At 32.2% G+C, this 16,435-nt stretch overlaps 7 protein-coding genes across 10 annotated transcripts in view; 2 read left to right on the forward strand and 5 right to left on the reverse strand.

Moving 5' to 3' along the window:
- Nucleotides 1-32: 32 nt before the first annotated feature.
- On the reverse strand, nt 33-3,017 carry LOC128388441 (uncharacterized). Of its 2 annotated transcripts, none has more exons than XM_053347833.1 (2): nt 2,746-3,017; nt 33-2,121 (listed from the first exon to the last, which is right to left on the reverse strand). In XM_053347833.1, exon 2 carries the CDS (start codon nt 2,048-2,050, stop codon nt 116-118), a length of 1,935 nt encoding a protein of 644 aa, XP_053203808.1. In that variant the 5' UTR covers nt 2,051-2,121; nt 2,746-3,017; the 3' UTR covers nt 33-115. The 2 variants fall into 2 exon arrangements, with proteins under 2 accessions (XP_053203808.1, XP_053203809.1); XM_053347834.1 differs by lacking the exon at nt 2,746-3,017 and adding an exon at nt 2,269-2,626.
- A 382-nt stretch (nt 3,018-3,399) lies between these two features.
- On the forward strand, nt 3,400-6,274 carry LOC128388446 (uncharacterized). Its single transcript, XM_053347839.1, has 2 exons — nt 3,400-3,803; nt 4,016-6,274. The coding sequence occupies exons 1-2, from the start codon at nt 3,560-3,562 to the stop codon at nt 4,984-4,986; spliced, it is 1,215 nt and encodes a 404-aa protein (XP_053203814.1). The 5' UTR covers nt 3,400-3,559; the 3' UTR covers nt 4,987-6,274.
- On the reverse strand, nt 6,003-7,457 carry LOC128388448 (tRNA-splicing endonuclease subunit Sen2-like). The gene is made up of 2 exons (XM_053347843.1): nt 6,295-7,457; nt 6,003-6,182 (listed from the first exon to the last, which is right to left on the reverse strand). The coding sequence occupies exons 1-2, from the start codon at nt 7,315-7,317 to the stop codon at nt 6,117-6,119; spliced, it is 1,089 nt and encodes a 362-aa protein (XP_053203818.1). The 5' UTR covers nt 7,318-7,457; the 3' UTR covers nt 6,003-6,116.
- An 18-nt stretch (nt 7,458-7,475) lies between these two features.
- On the reverse strand, nt 7,476-11,439 carry LOC128388444 (uncharacterized). Its single transcript, XM_053347836.1, has 9 exons — nt 10,791-11,439; nt 10,104-10,459; nt 9,964-10,033; nt 9,759-9,886; nt 9,608-9,676; nt 9,498-9,528; nt 9,321-9,431; nt 9,070-9,209; nt 7,476-8,989 (listed from the first exon to the last, which is right to left on the reverse strand). The coding sequence occupies exons 1-9, from the start codon at nt 11,047-11,049 to the stop codon at nt 8,504-8,506; spliced, it is 1,650 nt and encodes a 549-aa protein (XP_053203811.1). The 5' UTR covers nt 11,050-11,439; the 3' UTR covers nt 7,476-8,503.
- Nucleotides 11,440-11,763: 324 nt separating this feature from the next.
- On the reverse strand, nt 11,764-13,772 carry LOC128388447 (uncharacterized). 3 transcript variants are annotated; one of them, XM_053347841.1, is made up of 3 exons: nt 13,495-13,772; nt 13,167-13,221; nt 11,764-13,029 (listed from the first exon to the last, which is right to left on the reverse strand). In XM_053347841.1, exon 3 carries the CDS (start codon nt 13,027-13,029, stop codon nt 11,989-11,991), a length of 1,041 nt encoding a protein of 346 aa, XP_053203816.1. In that variant the 5' UTR covers nt 13,167-13,221; nt 13,495-13,772; the 3' UTR covers nt 11,764-11,988. The 3 variants fall into 3 exon arrangements, with proteins under 3 accessions (XP_053203816.1, XP_053203815.1, XP_053203817.1); XM_053347840.1 differs by lacking the exon at nt 13,167-13,221; XM_053347842.1 differs by lacking the exon at nt 13,167-13,221 and having other exon boundaries at nt 13,399-13,535.
- A 27-nt stretch (nt 13,773-13,799) lies between these two features.
- LOC128388450 (pre-mRNA-splicing factor syf2-like) lies at nt 13,800-15,382 on the forward strand. The gene is made up of 2 exons (XM_053347845.1): nt 13,800-14,001; nt 14,120-15,382. Exons 1-2 carry the CDS (start codon nt 13,801-13,803, stop codon nt 14,723-14,725), a joined length of 807 nt encoding a protein of 268 aa, XP_053203820.1. The 5' UTR covers nt 13,800; the 3' UTR covers nt 14,726-15,382.
- Nucleotides 14,701-16,435, reverse strand: part of LOC128388438 (ABC transporter G family member 5-like) — a 32,902-nt gene continuing 31,167 nt past the window's right edge. The window contains 1 exon segment of the mRNA XM_053347827.1: nt 14,701-16,023. Within this exon segment, the coding sequence (XP_053203802.1) occupies nt 15,737-16,023 (287 nt within the window). The 3' untranslated portion in view covers nt 14,701-15,736.

Consider the following 16,435-nt stretch of genomic DNA (forward strand, 5'->3'; position numbering starts at 1 on the left):
TTATTAATCAAATAAATAGAGAAAATGAAGAAAAATATTTACAATCAGAACTTTAATCACTTAACACTCAATCATCAATTATCATTTCTTTCTCTCTCTCTCTCTCTCCTTGTTTTCAATTAAGCTCAGCTTTGGAGAGCAATGGTGCTCCACAATCAAGGAAACTAAGATTATCCAGAGAATGTACTAATTGGTTAAGGCAAGATTTAGATAAGAAATGTCCATGTCGTAAGATTAAGGATCGAAGGTTACGAAGAGAATTATTTTTTATCAATCCAATTAGTTGTTCATCGGTGAGATCAGGACATGAGTAAAGTTCAATAGATTCAATGTTGATAGCATTGGTTAAGATATAGACGATCGCTTTAACACCCACATTGTGTCGGGTTCGAGGTCGAAGTCGTAAAGTTTGAAGGTGTGAAAATGGTCTACGCAGGTTGGCTCGTTCTTGCTTGGAAATGGTTAAACCTGTGGTTGCTTGGGTAAAGGATAAAATTGTGAACCATCCGCCGGAAAAGTGTTTCAAATTGGGACAATATCGGGCACAAGTTGCAAGGTCAACAACATCAAATCCTTCCAAGTCCAGGGCTTGCAGATTATCACCAGTTTGCTGCAAAAGAGGTAGTACTTGTTGGAGAAATGAAGCCGGAGAACTTTGTGAATTGTATAAAGCCAAACGTGCCAAATATTTTAACTCCGCTATTGGAAATAGTAACATGTGAGCGCTTATTTCAAGAACCAATTCTTGTAGATTAGGTGATAAGGTGACCAATGAATTGACCGCATCACGACCCATTGGCCTGGTAACTGTAAGGCCTCTCAAATTTTCCAATATATTTGCTGCTTGTTGTAATTGTAAAATATCATAATCTCCATAAATTTGTTTGGTCATCATTTCACTTTTAATTGCTTCCAAAACACCTTCATAATGGCAGCAATTAAGAAAGACTAAATTTGGAAATAAGTTGATCATCTTGATTAAACCGGCTACATGAACCGAAGAAGGTAATCGAAGGTCACGAAGAGAATTTCGAACCTTATTATATTCTGTCTGCTGTAATTCTCTATAAACAGTAGTAACTTGCTTATCCGTCAATGATGGTTGAATTATCTCTAATCTGACAAGATTTGGACAAGATGAGAAGATTGTGATCAGCTCCTCGGGTGAAGAGGTTTGTTGCAATTTAAGGCATCGTAATTTAACTAGAGTGTTTTCTTTAAACAGGTTTCTCATTGGACCATTAACTACTCGAGACTTGTAGATCCATGTTGGTCCACCCAAAGTCAATTGACGTAAATTGTAACAATTTTGATTCATTGTGGAAAAAATTTTCATCATTTCAGCTTCACCAAATTGATTAAAGGAGCTCAACTCCCACAGATCAATTGAATAACATCCTCCATCAGAAAGTAAATCACAAAGATATTGACAACTGATCTGTAATCTTTCCCTGGTAACATAATCAACAATATATTGTCTAATTATGATTGGTGTATTTTGAAAATCACCCAATGGGTTTGCTGGGATAGCTTGTGATGGAGATAGAGAGTCATCATTATCATCATTATCATCATCCTCATCATCATCATCAGTATTATTTTCATCGTCATTATAATCATGGTTGGAAGAAGATGATTGAGTTACAGTTGATGATGATAATGGTGTAGGTAAACATGATGAAAAGGGTGAATGTGGTAATGATGATGATGATGATGACGATGATGATGATGATGATGGAAAATTTGATGTTGATGGTAAAGGTGATGCTAGAGAGGCACCAGTTGGAGTAGTGGTAGTGTCATTAATTGTTGTTGTTATTGTTGTTGTTGTTGTTGCTGCTGATGTTGTTGTGTGAAGCGTTTCAGAAGATGAAACGGTAACTGAAGGTGGAGAAGCTAATTTAACTTCACTTTTCAATGGAAAGCCAGTTGACAAGCTCTCGATTGTAGCCAATTTAGCAAGGCATTTGTAGGTGAGAGAGTTTATTGGAATGGAAGATTCAAAGATATGTTTAGGGTAATAACTATAAACATTGGGTAGAGCAGGCATGATGATGATGATGGTGGTAATTTAACCAGGAAGATGGTATAAAACAAAACAAAGAATATATGCAAAATCACCTGATGAGGAATTAGAAGAAAAAAAAAACAAACAAGAGAGAAAATTGTAAAATATTATAACAAATGAAGAAGAGCAAAAAGTATATTCAGTGAAAGAATTTGAGTTGAATTGAATTTCTATTTAGGAACGAAATATTTTCTATTTACTTTGTATTGGCTATCGGCTAATCCACTGACTTAATCCATTTTTACTCTAAAAATGTTTAAAATTTTCGTTTTTCTAAATCCAATGAAAGTTTTTTTCTATTCAGTTGGTCCATTTGATTGTTTGGAAAAACATAATCATCAGTTGTATTGGATTGGCTCTTTTCTCTTTTGTCATCATTTCAATTGTTTTGAACGAGATTAAATTTTACAATGAAAATATTTCAAATAGAAACTCAATTCAACCTGTAAATTGTTTGACTGTAAAGTAAATTAATCTTATTTGGTTATGTGTTGTTATTTGATCGATTCTTTAAAAAAAAATTGAATAACAAAATATTACTCAAAATTCAAAGAGAGAGAGAGAGATCATTTTTCATCACAGAGAATTTTGAGAAATAATGATAATTCTTAAAGACACAAATAACCATAATAATGGAAGGAGAAGAAAAGTAAAAATAAGAAAAAATAATTACATACAAAAAGATTAATGGGATAAACACACAGAATAGAATAGAAAATGAGAATAAAAAAGAATATTAGAATTGAAGAAAAATAGAAAAAAAAATTAATCACTGATTTTGATTTGAGAAAAACACACACATAGAGAAACACTTTTAATTGGTGAATCTGTTTAGTTAATAGCGAACAAATTAATCTAAATGATTAATTGGTAAACGTAAATAATATACTCCATTTGTGGTAATAATAATTAAAAAGCAAATTAGATTTGATTTGATTTAATGAAAACAAGACACTTTTGTTAACTACAAAAAGATTTGAGACTCAAATGAAAACACAAACAAATTCCAATCAATTAAACCGCCGTTTGATTATTCTACATGGGGACATCTGGTGTTCGAAAGAGAAAATGTTCTTTTCTACTGGGGCGACACCTGTTGTTTGGAAAAACAGACTCAAGGTAAGAGAGAAGATCCAATTGAATATCGAATCTGTGAGACTTGTATTTAGGAATTGCGATATTTTCCATTTACCGAGTTTTTCTCTTTCGAATTAATTTTCTTCTCTGTCTAATTTTCACTTTCTCGTTATTCGGGAATAATTTTAATACGATTATGTGATATTTATCGGTTTCCATCCGATTATCTGAATGTTTACAAAAATTTTTCTCTTTTAATTTTTATTTGTTTTGATTTTTTTTCCTTCATCTTTTTGACTCTTTCTCTCTTCTTCTTTTTCTCATCCTCTCATCTTCTTTCTCTTTCTCTCTCTCTCTTTATCTCTTTCTCTATTTTGCTTGACCCAAGGTATTTTTAATCTTTTCCCCTCAGGTATGGACGATATTATTCCCTATCCAAATTACGATAATATTTACAACGATTTATCAAATAGTGACCCTAAGAATAAAAAACCAATCATTTCAACTACAACTACTGGTGATCCAATTATCGAGATGAATGATACTTGGAATTATAATTATGAAGGAGGTAAAACGATTCTTGATCTCAACGATGACGTTATGTTTGAAATTCTAAAGAATTTAACCAATGTTAGAGAATTACTTCGCCTCAAGTCAGGTAAATGAGAACAATTTTTTGTTCTATTCTATTCAATTTCGTTTTATTCTCTCATTATTCAAATGTTTCTTATTTATTTCTCTTTCTTTCTTTCTTTCTTCTCTCTCTCTCTCTCTCTCTCTTTCTGTCCCCAATTGAAACAACAATACTAATGACCTCTACTCTCTTCTCTTTCCTTTCTATTCTGAATGGAAAATATTTTTAATCAACAGTTTGCAAAAGGTTCGAGATTGTGGTCTCTAAATATGTTAAATTCTGCCCGATTCAGATATGTAATCCTCGTCACCTCTATTACACCTCAGAATTTCGTAAAATGTTTGAACCTCGAATCCATAAGATAGAGATTAACTTTGCTCATCTATTACATAATTGTAAACGTCTTACTCATTTGAATGCTTTGGTATTTACTAATTTTGTTTGGTGGGATCTTCGTAAATTACCAGGAAATTTACCCTATTTAGTCAGTCTGGAAGTTCGAGCCTCTCACCCTACCCTGAGTAACTCCAAATTGTCAGACCTGTTGAAAAGATGTACTAAATTAGAGAAGCTAATCATCTGGGATTTTGCTCGATTTAACATGGATTTTACCTGCCTTAGTGTTAATTTAACCTGCGTTGAATTCAAAAATCATTGTTGTGACGATGCTGTTCTCAGTTTACTCCAGAAAAAAGGATCTCAACTGAAACAATTGAGAATCGAAAACGCTAAGTACAACTCTAATTACCAATCTCGTGTTGACAAGATTAACGAAACTAATCTTGTTAAACTTCTTGAATACTGCCCTAATCTTGAAAGTATATTCTTAATCAAATACAACATGCTTGGTAATTTAGGCTGTTTACTTGAAGTGAAAAACCTGAAACAATTGGTAATTGATGCAACCAAAGTTGATCATCGTTTCTCCCGTGAAGCTTACATGCAAATATTGATCAATAATCCAAGCCTTACTCATCTAACTATTCCTGTTCATAATAATGATTTTTTAGATTTTGTTAAAACTTGTGCTCTCTATAATCCAAATCTGCAATATCTTGATGGTTTAACGACACAGTTATACAACGATGAGACGGTCAATTCAATCATTAAAATTTGGTCAAAATTCAACAACCTATTGGAATTGAATAAATGTACCAGGTCCAAATTCAGTCTTGCACGAACTCATTTGAAAGGATATAGCGGATGACATAATATAATTCATCGAATACTTCAGAACCTGTTATTATAACCTTAAAGAAAATCAAATCAAACATTAATCTGTTCATCATCATCACCAACTCATCACATCATTTTTTTTTCCTCAAAATCATCAATTTCTGTTTTATCTTTGAATTTTTTCCCTCCTCCTCATCTCTCTCTTTCTCTCTATTTCCTCATCTCTTCATCTTCATCAATGACAATTTTCATTAATCCCTCACGACGAAAAAAAAAGAGATAATCTTAAATGAGAAATGATCAATTTGATTATCTTCTAATCCGATTACTTATACACTAATCTAGTTCAATTTTTAACCTTTCCGATTGAATCTTTTCTCTCACCCAAATCAACTGAAAAGTTCATCAACCAAAAACACAAGAATCTCCAATTTTTGTTTCCATCATCAACAAGACTGGTACTTCATCAAAATGAGAAACAATTAACATTAATAACAATGCCAAAAAAAACGACAAATCAAAAAAAATCAACTCTCTTCTATCATTATGGTGGATTCATTGGACACACGAGATTGTTTTGATTTACCTGTTGTCTAATTGATTCATTGGATTGGATGATTTTCTCACTAATCATTGATTTAATTGACCATCACCAACCTGTTTATAATTTTAAAAGGATTCATCTTACAAAAGAAACATTTACACCTCAACTGACCAAAACTCTCGTTCATTTGGTGGGAAAAATTTTTATCAACAAATTTGTTTGCATGATCATCAAAATCGTGAGAAAATGATTTCAATCAACAACATCACTGATAGTAGATGAAATTAATCAAATCAACAACAAAACAAGCCTTCTCAATGTGCAGCTAAAACAATTGTATTGGCCAAATACCTTCGAGTTTTGATCAACTGTTCAATTTGGTTGATACATTTGAACCTTTTCATCTACGATCACAAAATGCCCAAAAATCCCCAAACAAACAACAAAAAATCAACACAAAAAAAACACAACTTACATTATTAACCCAGTCCAATATTAATCCATTACCCTGGTATAAATTATTTTTATTTAAATACAACAAGACACTCGACAAAACAAAGAGTTGATCCTTTTGGTGAAAATGCTTATACAACAAAGAAAAAGACTCAAACTGACCATCAAATATCACAATCTTGAGAGATGGTTATTTCCTGTGATGCTTTAAATCTCCTCAACAAGGTTGTCTGTAGAAAAAAAAACCCAAACAAAAAAAAATCAATTTAAATGAATAATAAACAACCAAAAAAATGAATAAAATTTTTGTTAATATTTACAAGTTTCGATTGTACAACTTACTCGAATTTCAAATGTTGTTATTACCCTTGGATCGGAGAGTTGGACATCGGTCAATTGTTGAGGTACAATAACGAAACACTGGACAACCTGTTTACGAACAGCTTCACTTAGACGATTGAGGCCAACATGGAATTGCCAATCACGGGAAGGATATTTGTCACCAATCGATTGATCTGTTCTCAGGGTAAACACAATAACGGAAAATAGAGCGTGATAATAAGCGGGTCCATCTTTGTACAGATTAAAATCACAACCGAATTTGGTTCCACTCTTAACGACCCAACCTTTACTCCGAAAGTAATGATAGGCCGCATAGTAGCCGGCAAATTCAACCATATCACCGTTATTACTATGGATCGATGAGAATGTTTTCCAAATTTGAGTTAAATTTAATTTACTTTTCGTTCTTGGATCGGTAACAGTTAAACAGCCCAAACAATAAGCGAGAAAAAATGTTTCCTCCAATGAGAGTCTCAGAGTTTCTCGAGTCTCTCTTGATTTCTCCAAATCAACTCTTTGTATTGGAATTTGTCTGATATAATTTGATGATGACGATGATGCTACGGGTGAAGATGAACGCGAAGGTGAAGGTGACGGTGTCTTCCGATATAAATCGTCGATAATTGATCCAATGTCCGGTCGTTTAGGAAAAGCTCTGTTCAGGGATTGTTGCTGTTCGCAAATAAACTTGTTGCTTGATCGTTGGCGATTTTTAATCTCATCAACAACCTCGTAAATTGGAGCATTACTTGAAAGTGAACCTTTACCGAAAGAGCCATGGTAGTATAGAGCTTGGATTGAACACTCGTCACGAATTTCACAGCATTTCTCCTCGTAATTAATGTAACAATTAAAATAAACAACCGAATCACTCTTAGCATCCAAAGGATATTGGATTTGATTACAACAGTTTTTCAATGGAATCGGATAAGGTAAACGTTTGTCATCTTTCAAATTGAGAAAATATTTTTTGGGTTTCTTGTCACTTGTAAGATGGATGGCTGAACTTGAGTGTTTGGACATTAGAACAATTTAAACACTGAGTTAAATGGCAGGAATCAAAATAGAAACAACATCCATTCAAAAATGGAACTCAAGTCAATCTTGTCAATGGAATAGAAAATTCGACGCATGCGCAGTTGCGCCCATTTGTTTTCTTTGAGTTAAATCAATAAAAAGTGAATCGTGAAAATGTTTAATTTAATTAATTGTTTTTAATGAAATCCAAAAGATGACTTGTTGAAATTGACAAGATATTAAATTGTTTTTGTTTGTTTGTTTTCCTTTTGTTGTCAAGTGAGTTTGATGGTAAAATGAACTGAAATTTTCATGTTTGGATTAAGTGATTTTTTGTTTTCTCAAGGAATGATGATGATTTTTACTGTTGCGACGGTTAATTAATTTATTTGGCTTCCTGGATATTAGATACTGATTTTTTCCTGAATTATTACTGATGGTTGATTATTGATGAGAGATAGATATCCTTCCATGAGGTAATACAACTTGTGTAAGTTTATCTTGAGAGAGAGAGAGAGAGGACGAAGAAAAAAAGAGAACCCGTGATAATCTATAAGATGCTGATGGTTGATGATGAAAAGATGATTTTGTAAGTTAATTGTTGATAATCTTTGTCTTCCAATTTGACATAGGTATTTTTTATGGTTGTTTACAGTTATATTTTTCTTTTGTCAAGTGATGGAGTAGAATCCATTGTTGTTTCTCTCTCAGATTGGGTATCCATTGGTGAGTAGATAGATGATGAAAATGATTATGTCAAGAGTGATGATCGAGAGAAGATGATTAAGGTGATGATAAATTGGTGAATTTTTGTTGTTGTTGGAGAAAGAAAAAGAAAGTTATTCAGTGATTATTAAACAACCATTACATTAAGTGTTTGATTGAGAATTAAGAAAATGATTTTTGAACAAAAGATAATACACTAATTTGGAAAGGGTTGCATAAAGTTTGTCATTGACAAATATGAGAAGGGAGTTAGAGAAAAGAGAGAGAGAGAGAGAAAAAGACAAAGGGATAGAAGAAGAGTGAGATTGAGGTTAGTATAAAGTTGGTCGTCGATAGTAGTTTTGTCGAGTGTATAGATGAGAGAGAGCAAAGTGGTGAATGAAGTAATAGTAAGAGTTTAGATGGATTAATTTTGTTACCAGAACCAAAAAAGAAAAAGGTGATTAAATATGATGTTTGTGGTTAATTAAGCCAATACGGTTGATTTATCACTCTTTAAATTTGATTCTTCTGGTTCTGTAACACCGTTTACCAAATGTTTATCTAGACTTGTCTTGATTCCCTCGCTGATCAGTTTAGATGCTAATACAGTTCGCATTTCGGCGGGAAACTTGCTCAACTTGTACTTGAGAAGAGAGTCAATCAATGAATTGACTATTTCAACTGCTTTCTGAGCATCCGAGTCACTTTCAATTTTGTAATTAGTAAAGACATCGAGAACACTTGGACCATTCATTTCAAAAGGAACCGATTGTTCGTTGATTTCTTTGAGATTTACCTTCTTTGTAGGACTAACCGATACATTTGGAGGAATTTTGGGCTTCTCATTTTTAACGGTCCATTTTTTTCTACCATCAGCTTCTTCAATCTCTTTTGCTTTTCCTTGAGCAAGAGACATTGTCTCTCGAGTTCTTTCACTGAAACTCCAAGCTTCTAATGGACGAGCCTTTTTCTATAGAAGGTAAAAATATTTATCAAGATATTAGTTATAACTCAAGATTATTTCAACTTATTATTTTAACTTTTACTCACAATGTAATTAACTCGATGTTTAAATCCAATAACATGATTTACGACGGTTGCAGCATTATTAAAGACTTTACACAATGAACACTCGTAGATTCTCATCTCTTCATTTTCTGGATCGATGTATTCAACAATCTCTTCCAATCCTAATATCAATTAAAAAGAAAAATATTAACCCATATAAAGGATCATATCTGTTTGTGCCTAAATTGTCATTGTGAATTGATAGCGGCATAAATTGTTGCACAATCACGTACCTATTACTGGTACTTTAACCAATTTGAGCTGCTCATCTAATGTAACTTTGTCCTGAGTTGGTCCATCAGATTTTTCTTTTTTGGCTTCTTCCTCCCTTTCCTTTTCTGCTTCTACAAAGATGACAAGAGAAAGTGAGATTACAATTATCGAAATCGATTGGTGAAATTTCAACTTACTTTCAATTTCAGTTTTATGAGTTTCGTAGAACTGTAAGGTTTAAATAGAAATGAAGATGGAAAAATTAGTTGATTTTGGTTACATAAATTGTACTGGTCAAATAACTTACTGCTATATGTCGTAAACTCGTGATATGAGGATCGATGACCTTTGGTGAGTTTAAAGGACTATTACAAAGCTATGGAAATAAATAAACAATAAATTAGATCAATTTGAATGATATTAATTGTTGCCAAGAAAAGAGATGCCAATTAGCGTACCAGACAATAAAATGCTTCACCACCAACACCATTTTTAAGTCGAATCATTTGCTCGGCATATCTGGTCTTCTGGTCATCTGTCAATTTTTTCAATTCTTCTTTCCGAGATTTTAATATATTAACATCAGCTGTTGAAATTGGAAAGGAAAAAGATATTAGTATAAGACAAAGCGACGTCGAAAAGATAAATTAATAGAGAACTTACTGATTTTGTCAGTTTTCATAACGAATTTTAAATCAACGCCTTGTAATTTCTCATTGGGTTCAGTCATATGCTAAAAAGATAAAAAAAACAGAAGGTTAAAGATTTGATGGAAAAAAATTTGAAGCATTTAAGTGAATCACCTTCTTGTGTTTAGGACTATCGATGTGACACTCAGCAGTAATTAAGGAATTACAGAAAGCATCACAATAGAAACAGTGGAATGAGGAACCAGCACTATCAGGGGTTGGAAGAACTCCACTTTTCTCCAAAGATTGTAACTTTTCCAGTGAAGGTGGTGGAGGTTTCGGCTTGTCTAGAGGAGGTTTAATTCCACCCTGATTACGTTGTTGAATTGTTGCAGCAGGTCCTTTATTAACAAATTGACGAGGTGTACTTTGGGGAAAGGTTTGCTTAAAACGCTTAACAGAGGGTTCTTCAAGGAATGGTGGTTCTGGATAGCCTGATGGTCCACCCGAAAATAAAGGGCGATTATTACCTAAAGAGAAATAAAAAGTAGATACAAAAAAAATATAAGTATCAATGATCATAGGAATTAGAATAATGAGTCATGGCAATAAAATGTTATCCAATGTGTTCCGAGAACCGCAAGATTATCATGACAGTAGCGTGATCATTTTGAGAAAAAGATAATCTTGTTTCTCAAATTGTGAAGGTAAATTAACTTGCTTCACAAACTGTCAAACTATGTAATTTAATCTTTGATTTTGTTTGTCATAAAAAAAGACAATCACTAGAAGAAGAGATAAAAAGACTAATACATATTTATCAAGATTTCTATCATCAATTGTATTAATAAAAATACATACCTTCAAACCCGCTAAACATTGGTGGATCTTTCCTGATTGCTCCGTAAGAATTGAAATTAGGATTAAACTTGACGTCTTGTGACATTTTATGATCATTAAATGGACTAAGATAAAGAGGGTTACCCCTATTTAAGTCTAAGGTTGAAGGTGGAGGTGGCCCGGGTCTCATGTTAAAAGCATCATTTCTAAAATTTGGTGAATTCTGTATATCAGATCGATAATAAGGAGTTTCACTGAAGAAAGGTCGTCGAAAAGCCATTGGACTGTATTAATTTAGTAAAGGTGAAGGTACACAAAACAAAATTGAGTTGAGGTTAAATTGTTAACCAGAGAAAAATCAAAATTGATACACTAAAAACAGAAACCGTGAAGCGCAGCAACTACTACACATACACACACACACTAGTGAGAGAGAGAGAGAAAGAGGGAGAGAGAAATAGAAAAGAGAAAAAGAGAAAAAGAGTAAAGTGAGAAGAGAAAAGAAAAAAGAAAATCAGTTAAAAGCAAAAAAGATTTAGACCAAAGGTTTCACTTTAAATAGAAGTTGTTGTAAAGGTAATTACGATTAAAGGTTAAAAATTTAAGGTTAATTAGTAAACGATAATTATTTAAATTGAAAACAATTGCGAGTAAAGAAATGACAGAAAAAAGAAAGACAATTTTATTTTGTAGAAAGAAAGAGAACTCACAAAATAGAAAGAGAAAATGAAAGAAGGGAGAAAGACGGGGAAAAGAAAGAGAACATTGGAAAAGGCGGGAAACTCAAATTCTTTTTTGTTCCTTTTTAATTTTCTCAATTTCGATTTCATTTTTAATTGTTAGTTTGATGAACAATTAATGAGATGAAAACAATGGCCGATAGATGAATGAATTTTTTTGTCGTGTTTTAAATGATTGGAAAAAAAATTTTAATTAGATTATTATTGTTTTGTAAAAATTCTGGTTCGAGTTGATTGGAACTAAATTTAATTAATTTAGTGTCATCATTGTTTTAATTCAACAATTAGATTTAGATATTGATAATTTACAGAATGAAGATGAAAAGGTTGGCAAACAAATTAGAAAATATCTGATTAATATGAGGAAAATATGATGATGCGGTTAAATTAGTGATGAAAGTAACAGATGATTCGATGATTATGAATGAACATCATGAAGAGAATTTGTTGATTAATATTGGAAATTTTTCTTTTTGCATTTAATTGTCGTATAAACCATATTTTTCGAAGTAATTAACAGCACCTATCGAAGGTTCTTCCGTAAAATCAGAGACGGTTACAGGTTGATGATGATGGCGAGATGATCTTTTGCTTCTCCTTAATTTTTGTTCCTCTCCTTCGGAAAGACTAGTTTTCTTGATTAAACCTCGACGAGATGTTTTCATATTATTATTGTTGTTGTTATTTTCTCCTTTCACATCTTTAAGATATTTTTCAGCTAATTTATTGATTAGATCAAATTCATCGGCTGTTTTTGATGATGTTGGAAGACTTCGGTTCACTCGGGGAGGTGAATTACTACTGAGAGAATCACTTTGTTCACTTCGACTATTTGATAGCCTTTGGTCAACATTTCGTAAAATTTTCTCATAAAATTCTTCCCTCACTTTTGATCGAGATCGCAATTCACTTCCATCTGATCGACTTTCACTCTCAGATGTTATTAGTCCACTGTCAGAGATTTTCTTCTTCGATCTTTCTGAAACTCTTCTTGGGGTTACACTTTTATCTGGTCGAGATTTAACGGGAAAATTGGTCATTGTACCAATAGATCTTTTCTCTGGTTCTCTTTTTTTAAAAGTTAAACTTAAAAGTAGTTGAACTTTATCAGCAAGTTTATCTATTTTTTCATCTTGCTTTTTCATGGCTGCATTCAAAGATGCAAAATCATACACCAAGTCTCTGGAAGATTTTCCAGATGAACTTGGACTAACACTAAATCGACTGGCACTTTTTTCTTTCGGGCTTGTTTCCTTTCCATTCCTGCTGGTAGGTATTCTTGGTGAGGTTTCCTTTGTTACATGATTATCTTTCAATCCATTGAGTTGTAATCTCTGGTTTATCCGGGCTATTTCATTAAGAATTTCAATTTCTTTATAATCAGGTGATTTGTTACCAATCATTTCCACCTCTGGTCGGTGTTGACGATAATCGAAATTTAGTCCTAAATGAGCAGCTTCTTCTTTCTCGTCTTCAAAGTTAATGCTGAGATCAGGTACTGAGGGTTTAACATTCACCATCTTTGGCGGGATAATAGAGATGGAGAAAAAAAGTAGAGAAAGAGAAAAGAAAAATCAACACTTTTTTTTCCCAAAAAGTACTAATCAAATTAAAAAGAAACCAGATTATCAAAAGAGATGTACAAAACTACCATTACATTCTCATAAATCTCTAAAATCTAATTCCCAAATTAGAGTAAATTAGCAGAAAAACTAAATTATAAAGGATGAAAACAATTAGTGAAAACAAAGAAATCATCTCCATAGCAATGGAAAAAGTCATGTGTTCATCTGTCAGGTAAAACTGTTCAACAAAAGAAACAAATAAACTTGACAATATCTTGAACAAATTAACAGAACAATCAATTTAAAATAAGATAAATTATTTACCTGAAAATGAATTGAAACAATGAATTAATTAAATTCAAAAAGAGACAAAAATTAAACCCAGGAAAGGATAAGTGAGAATCTGTGTTGCCTACTTACCCTTGGTGGCTCTGGAATAGGAACTGGTAATTTGAACAAAGTGTCAGCATTAGACGTTTGTTTGAGTTTAACTTGTTTTCGCGATTTAATCATCATCAACTTAAGATTCTAGATAATTAACCTGTAACAAATTGCGATGAAGAAAAAAAATCTAATTAAACAAAAAAGAACAAAATCTAATTAAGATCATCAAGATGAAGAAATTTTTTCACTCAAAAAATTTACTCTTTTTGAATATTTTAAACGGTTAACAAATGTAAGCGCTCCTATTGGTTGATCGCCGTTTCCATGGTTACCATGACTCGAATGACTCATAGTTGTTTATGTTTGTTCAAGTCAAAAGATTTTATCTTTTGTTTTTCATTTGCTTTATCTTCTGAATTAATTAATTTAATTAATTGTGTTTATACTATGAGTCTTGTTGCTGGACCATCGTCTTCATCGTCTTGTGCGGGTGATAAAAAACGCGCCAGGCTTGAGAAATTGAAGGAACTTGGTAAGAAAAGGGTAAGTTTTGAATGGAATAGAAAATTTTTTTTTCTCTTTTTGACTTTGTTATCTTGATTATCTCTGTTGATTTTTGTTAATTTTTGGTTTTTGTTTTCTCTTTTTTTGTTTTTTCAAGGCTGAGGCTATTCGAGAGAATCACCAGGAAGTCGTCGAGGAATATAAAAAGTCTCAGTTACCTAAAAACTGGGCTAGGAAACAAGAGTTTGTCGATTACAAGATTAATGAAGAGGCTGAACGAGAAGAAGCTAAAAAGAAAGGATTAGATTATGATAGAGTTAAAATGTTGAATATTCAAGCTGATGAAGCGGAAAAGTCTGAAAAAAGGAAACAAGCCAAACGAAATGTTGACCCAGGTTTCTCTGGATTTGAAGCTGCAACTGCTCGTCAATATCAACGATTGGTGAAAAATATCAAACCTGATCTTGAGGATTACGAAGATGTTAAAAAGACCATGGGTGATAAAGCCTTTTATCCTAAACTGGAAGATATGTTTGATCCAACCTTTAAAGACACTAAAGAAGGAATTGATAGAATGGTTGAAGATTTGGACAAACAATTAGAAAAGAGAGGCAAGTTTAGTCGTCGCCGAAGGTACGATGATGATGCTGATATCGATTTCATCAATGAAAGAAACATGAGATTTAACAAGAAATTGGAAAGATTTTATGGTCAATATACAACCGAAATCAAACAAAATTTGGAACGTGGAACTGCTGTTTAATTGTTTCATCTCTTTACTTTTATACAATTATCAACACGATTACAAATCAAATCACATCTTCTTAAAATCGTTTTACACGTATCTAAATTGGCCTCGTAATCGATCAAAACATTTCCTCGATTGAATTCTGGACTCGTTCCATCAATCATTTGACCGAATTCAACTCTTTTAATCATCTTCCTCAACTCGATTTTTCTTTGGTCAAATCTTCTCGTATCGTGGTGATTCAACATCTCTCACATTACTGTTAATATTAATGACCAACATTGAACGTTCAATGCTCAAAGGATTAACAGAATCAATAGAAACACCAAGATTATTATCAACGTAAACACCAATACAGTCACTGCACGACGAATGGCAATCCTTTTGTTTGGTTCATCCAATTCCTCTTGGTACTGAAAAGGCTCCATAATGTGAACAACAATTAAATCAAACGAGGAAAAATTAACACCACAGACAATTTAAAACACCTATTGAACATCCAGGTAGTTGGTTTAATCTTATATTCGTAGGTAATCACAATAGGTTGGTATTAATGATGAATCAAATCTCTTGATCTTGATTACAGATTATAAAAGTGTTTATATTTGTATGTATGTGTAATAAATTTAACAATCAATTTCGTCATAATTAAAACGTTGAATTTATTAATAATTATTATTGTGTTGAATTTGGTTCAATACAATTTTGGAGAAAAGGAGAAGAAAACTTTGAATTAATTGTGAATTAGTGGTGCAGTTAATTAAGAGAAAATGAAAATTGTACAAAGTGAAAGAAAAAGCCAAAGGACCTTAAAGAAATTGATCACTTTGGATTAAAGGATTAAAGAGGAAAATTAAATCTAAATTTGGATTAGATCAGAAATCGAAAGGGATTATTGTACATTCATTGGAATCTATTGGGTGAAATTAGGTGAAAATGACTGATTAAAACAAAAGGAACAAGAAATTAAGAGAAAAAGGTAAGAAAATTAAATTGTAATGAGAATTATTATAAAAATTAATTCTCTTAATTGTTTGTTAATGAGCTAATATTAGTTTTCTTTTTCTTATTGGCAATCAAACAGAATGACAAAGATCCAATGATCAGGAAAATGGCAAAGACAATTGAATAAGCGATAAATGGCTGAGAAATTAATTTAATTAAATCGGATCCTGGTGATTTATAATTAAACCAACGTAATATATGTTCTCGTTGTTGGAAACCGCAATCAGCTTTAATTAGAATGGCGTTTTCTTGTTGAATGATTGGATTATGTGTACACTGATAAGCAAATGATGAAATTGAAGATGGACCTGAATGGGAATCAAAACAAAGGAAACAATTTAGTTACAATCAATAAGCATCATCATCATTATGATAACTAATTATAAACCAGGCAAATGGTTTAAATCAATCAACAGATTATTATTATTTAGGTTTTAGATGATTATGAGAAGATGTAACAATCAATGAAGATATTGATATAATTACGTCAAGTTAATCACTATTATCAGATTGTTACAATTTTCACTCTTCCATTTCAATTGTTAACTATTTTCTTTCGTTTTTCTTGTAAACAAGTTACCTGAAGTTTCCCTCATCAAATAACAATGTTAACACATCATCATCATCATCATCATCGCCATTATTATCATTTTACTCATGATTATCACTATGTAATAGTTTAAATTAACTAATTTCTCACTAATCTCACCATTATTCAAT

This window comes from Panonychus citri, unplaced genomic scaffold (genome assembly GCF_014898815.1).
Source record: "Panonychus citri isolate SS breed McGregor unplaced genomic scaffold, ASM1489881v1 Contig00099, whole genome shotgun sequence".
In the NCBI taxonomy this organism is placed as follows: Eukaryota; Metazoa; Arthropoda; class Arachnida; order Trombidiformes; family Tetranychidae; genus Panonychus; species Panonychus citri.

Coding starts and splice junctions, on each gene's coding strand:
- LOC128388448 (XM_053347843.1), bottom strand. CDS start 7,317: ATGTCCAAACACTCAAGTTCAGCCATCCATCTTACAAGTGACAAGAAA. Junction 6,183..6,294: donor TAACAACATTTGAAATTCGA/GTAAGTTGTACA, acceptor TTTTTTCTACAG/ACAACCTTGTTGAGGAGATT.
- LOC128388450 (XM_053347845.1), top strand. CDS start 13,801: ATGACTCATAGTTGTTTATGTTTGTTCAAGTCAAAAGATTTTATCTTT. Junction 14,002..14,119: donor AGGAACTTGGTAAGAAAAGG/GTAAGTTTTGAA, acceptor TGTTTTTTCAAG/GCTGAGGCTATTCGAGAGAA.
- LOC128388441 (XM_053347833.1), bottom strand. CDS start 2,050: ATGCCTGCTCTACCCAATGTTTATAGTTATTACCCTAAACATATCTTT.
- LOC128388444 (XM_053347836.1), bottom strand. CDS start 11,049: ATGGCTTTTCGACGACCTTTCTTCAGTGAAACTCCTTATTATCGATCT. Junction 10,460..10,790: donor AATGTTTAGCGGGTTTGAAG/GTATGTATTTTT, acceptor ATTTCTCTTTAG/GTAATAATCGCCCTTTATTT. Junction 9,887..9,963: donor TATGAAAACTGACAAAATCA/GTAAGTTCTCTA, acceptor CAATTTCAACAG/CTGATGTTAATATATTAAAA.
- LOC128388447 (XM_053347840.1), bottom strand. CDS start 13,590: ATGATGATTAAATCGCGAAAACAAGTTAAACTCAAACAAACGTCTAAT. Junction 13,030..13,494: donor CTATTCCAGAGCCACCAAGG/GTAAGTAGGCAA, acceptor ATCCCGCCAAAG/ATGGTGAATGTTAAACCCTC.
- LOC128388446 (XM_053347839.1), top strand. CDS start 3,560: ATGGACGATATTATTCCCTATCCAAATTACGATAATATTTACAACGAT. Junction 3,804..4,015: donor ATTACTTCGCCTCAAGTCAG/GTAAATGAGAAC, acceptor TTTAATCAACAG/TTTGCAAAAGGTTCGAGATT.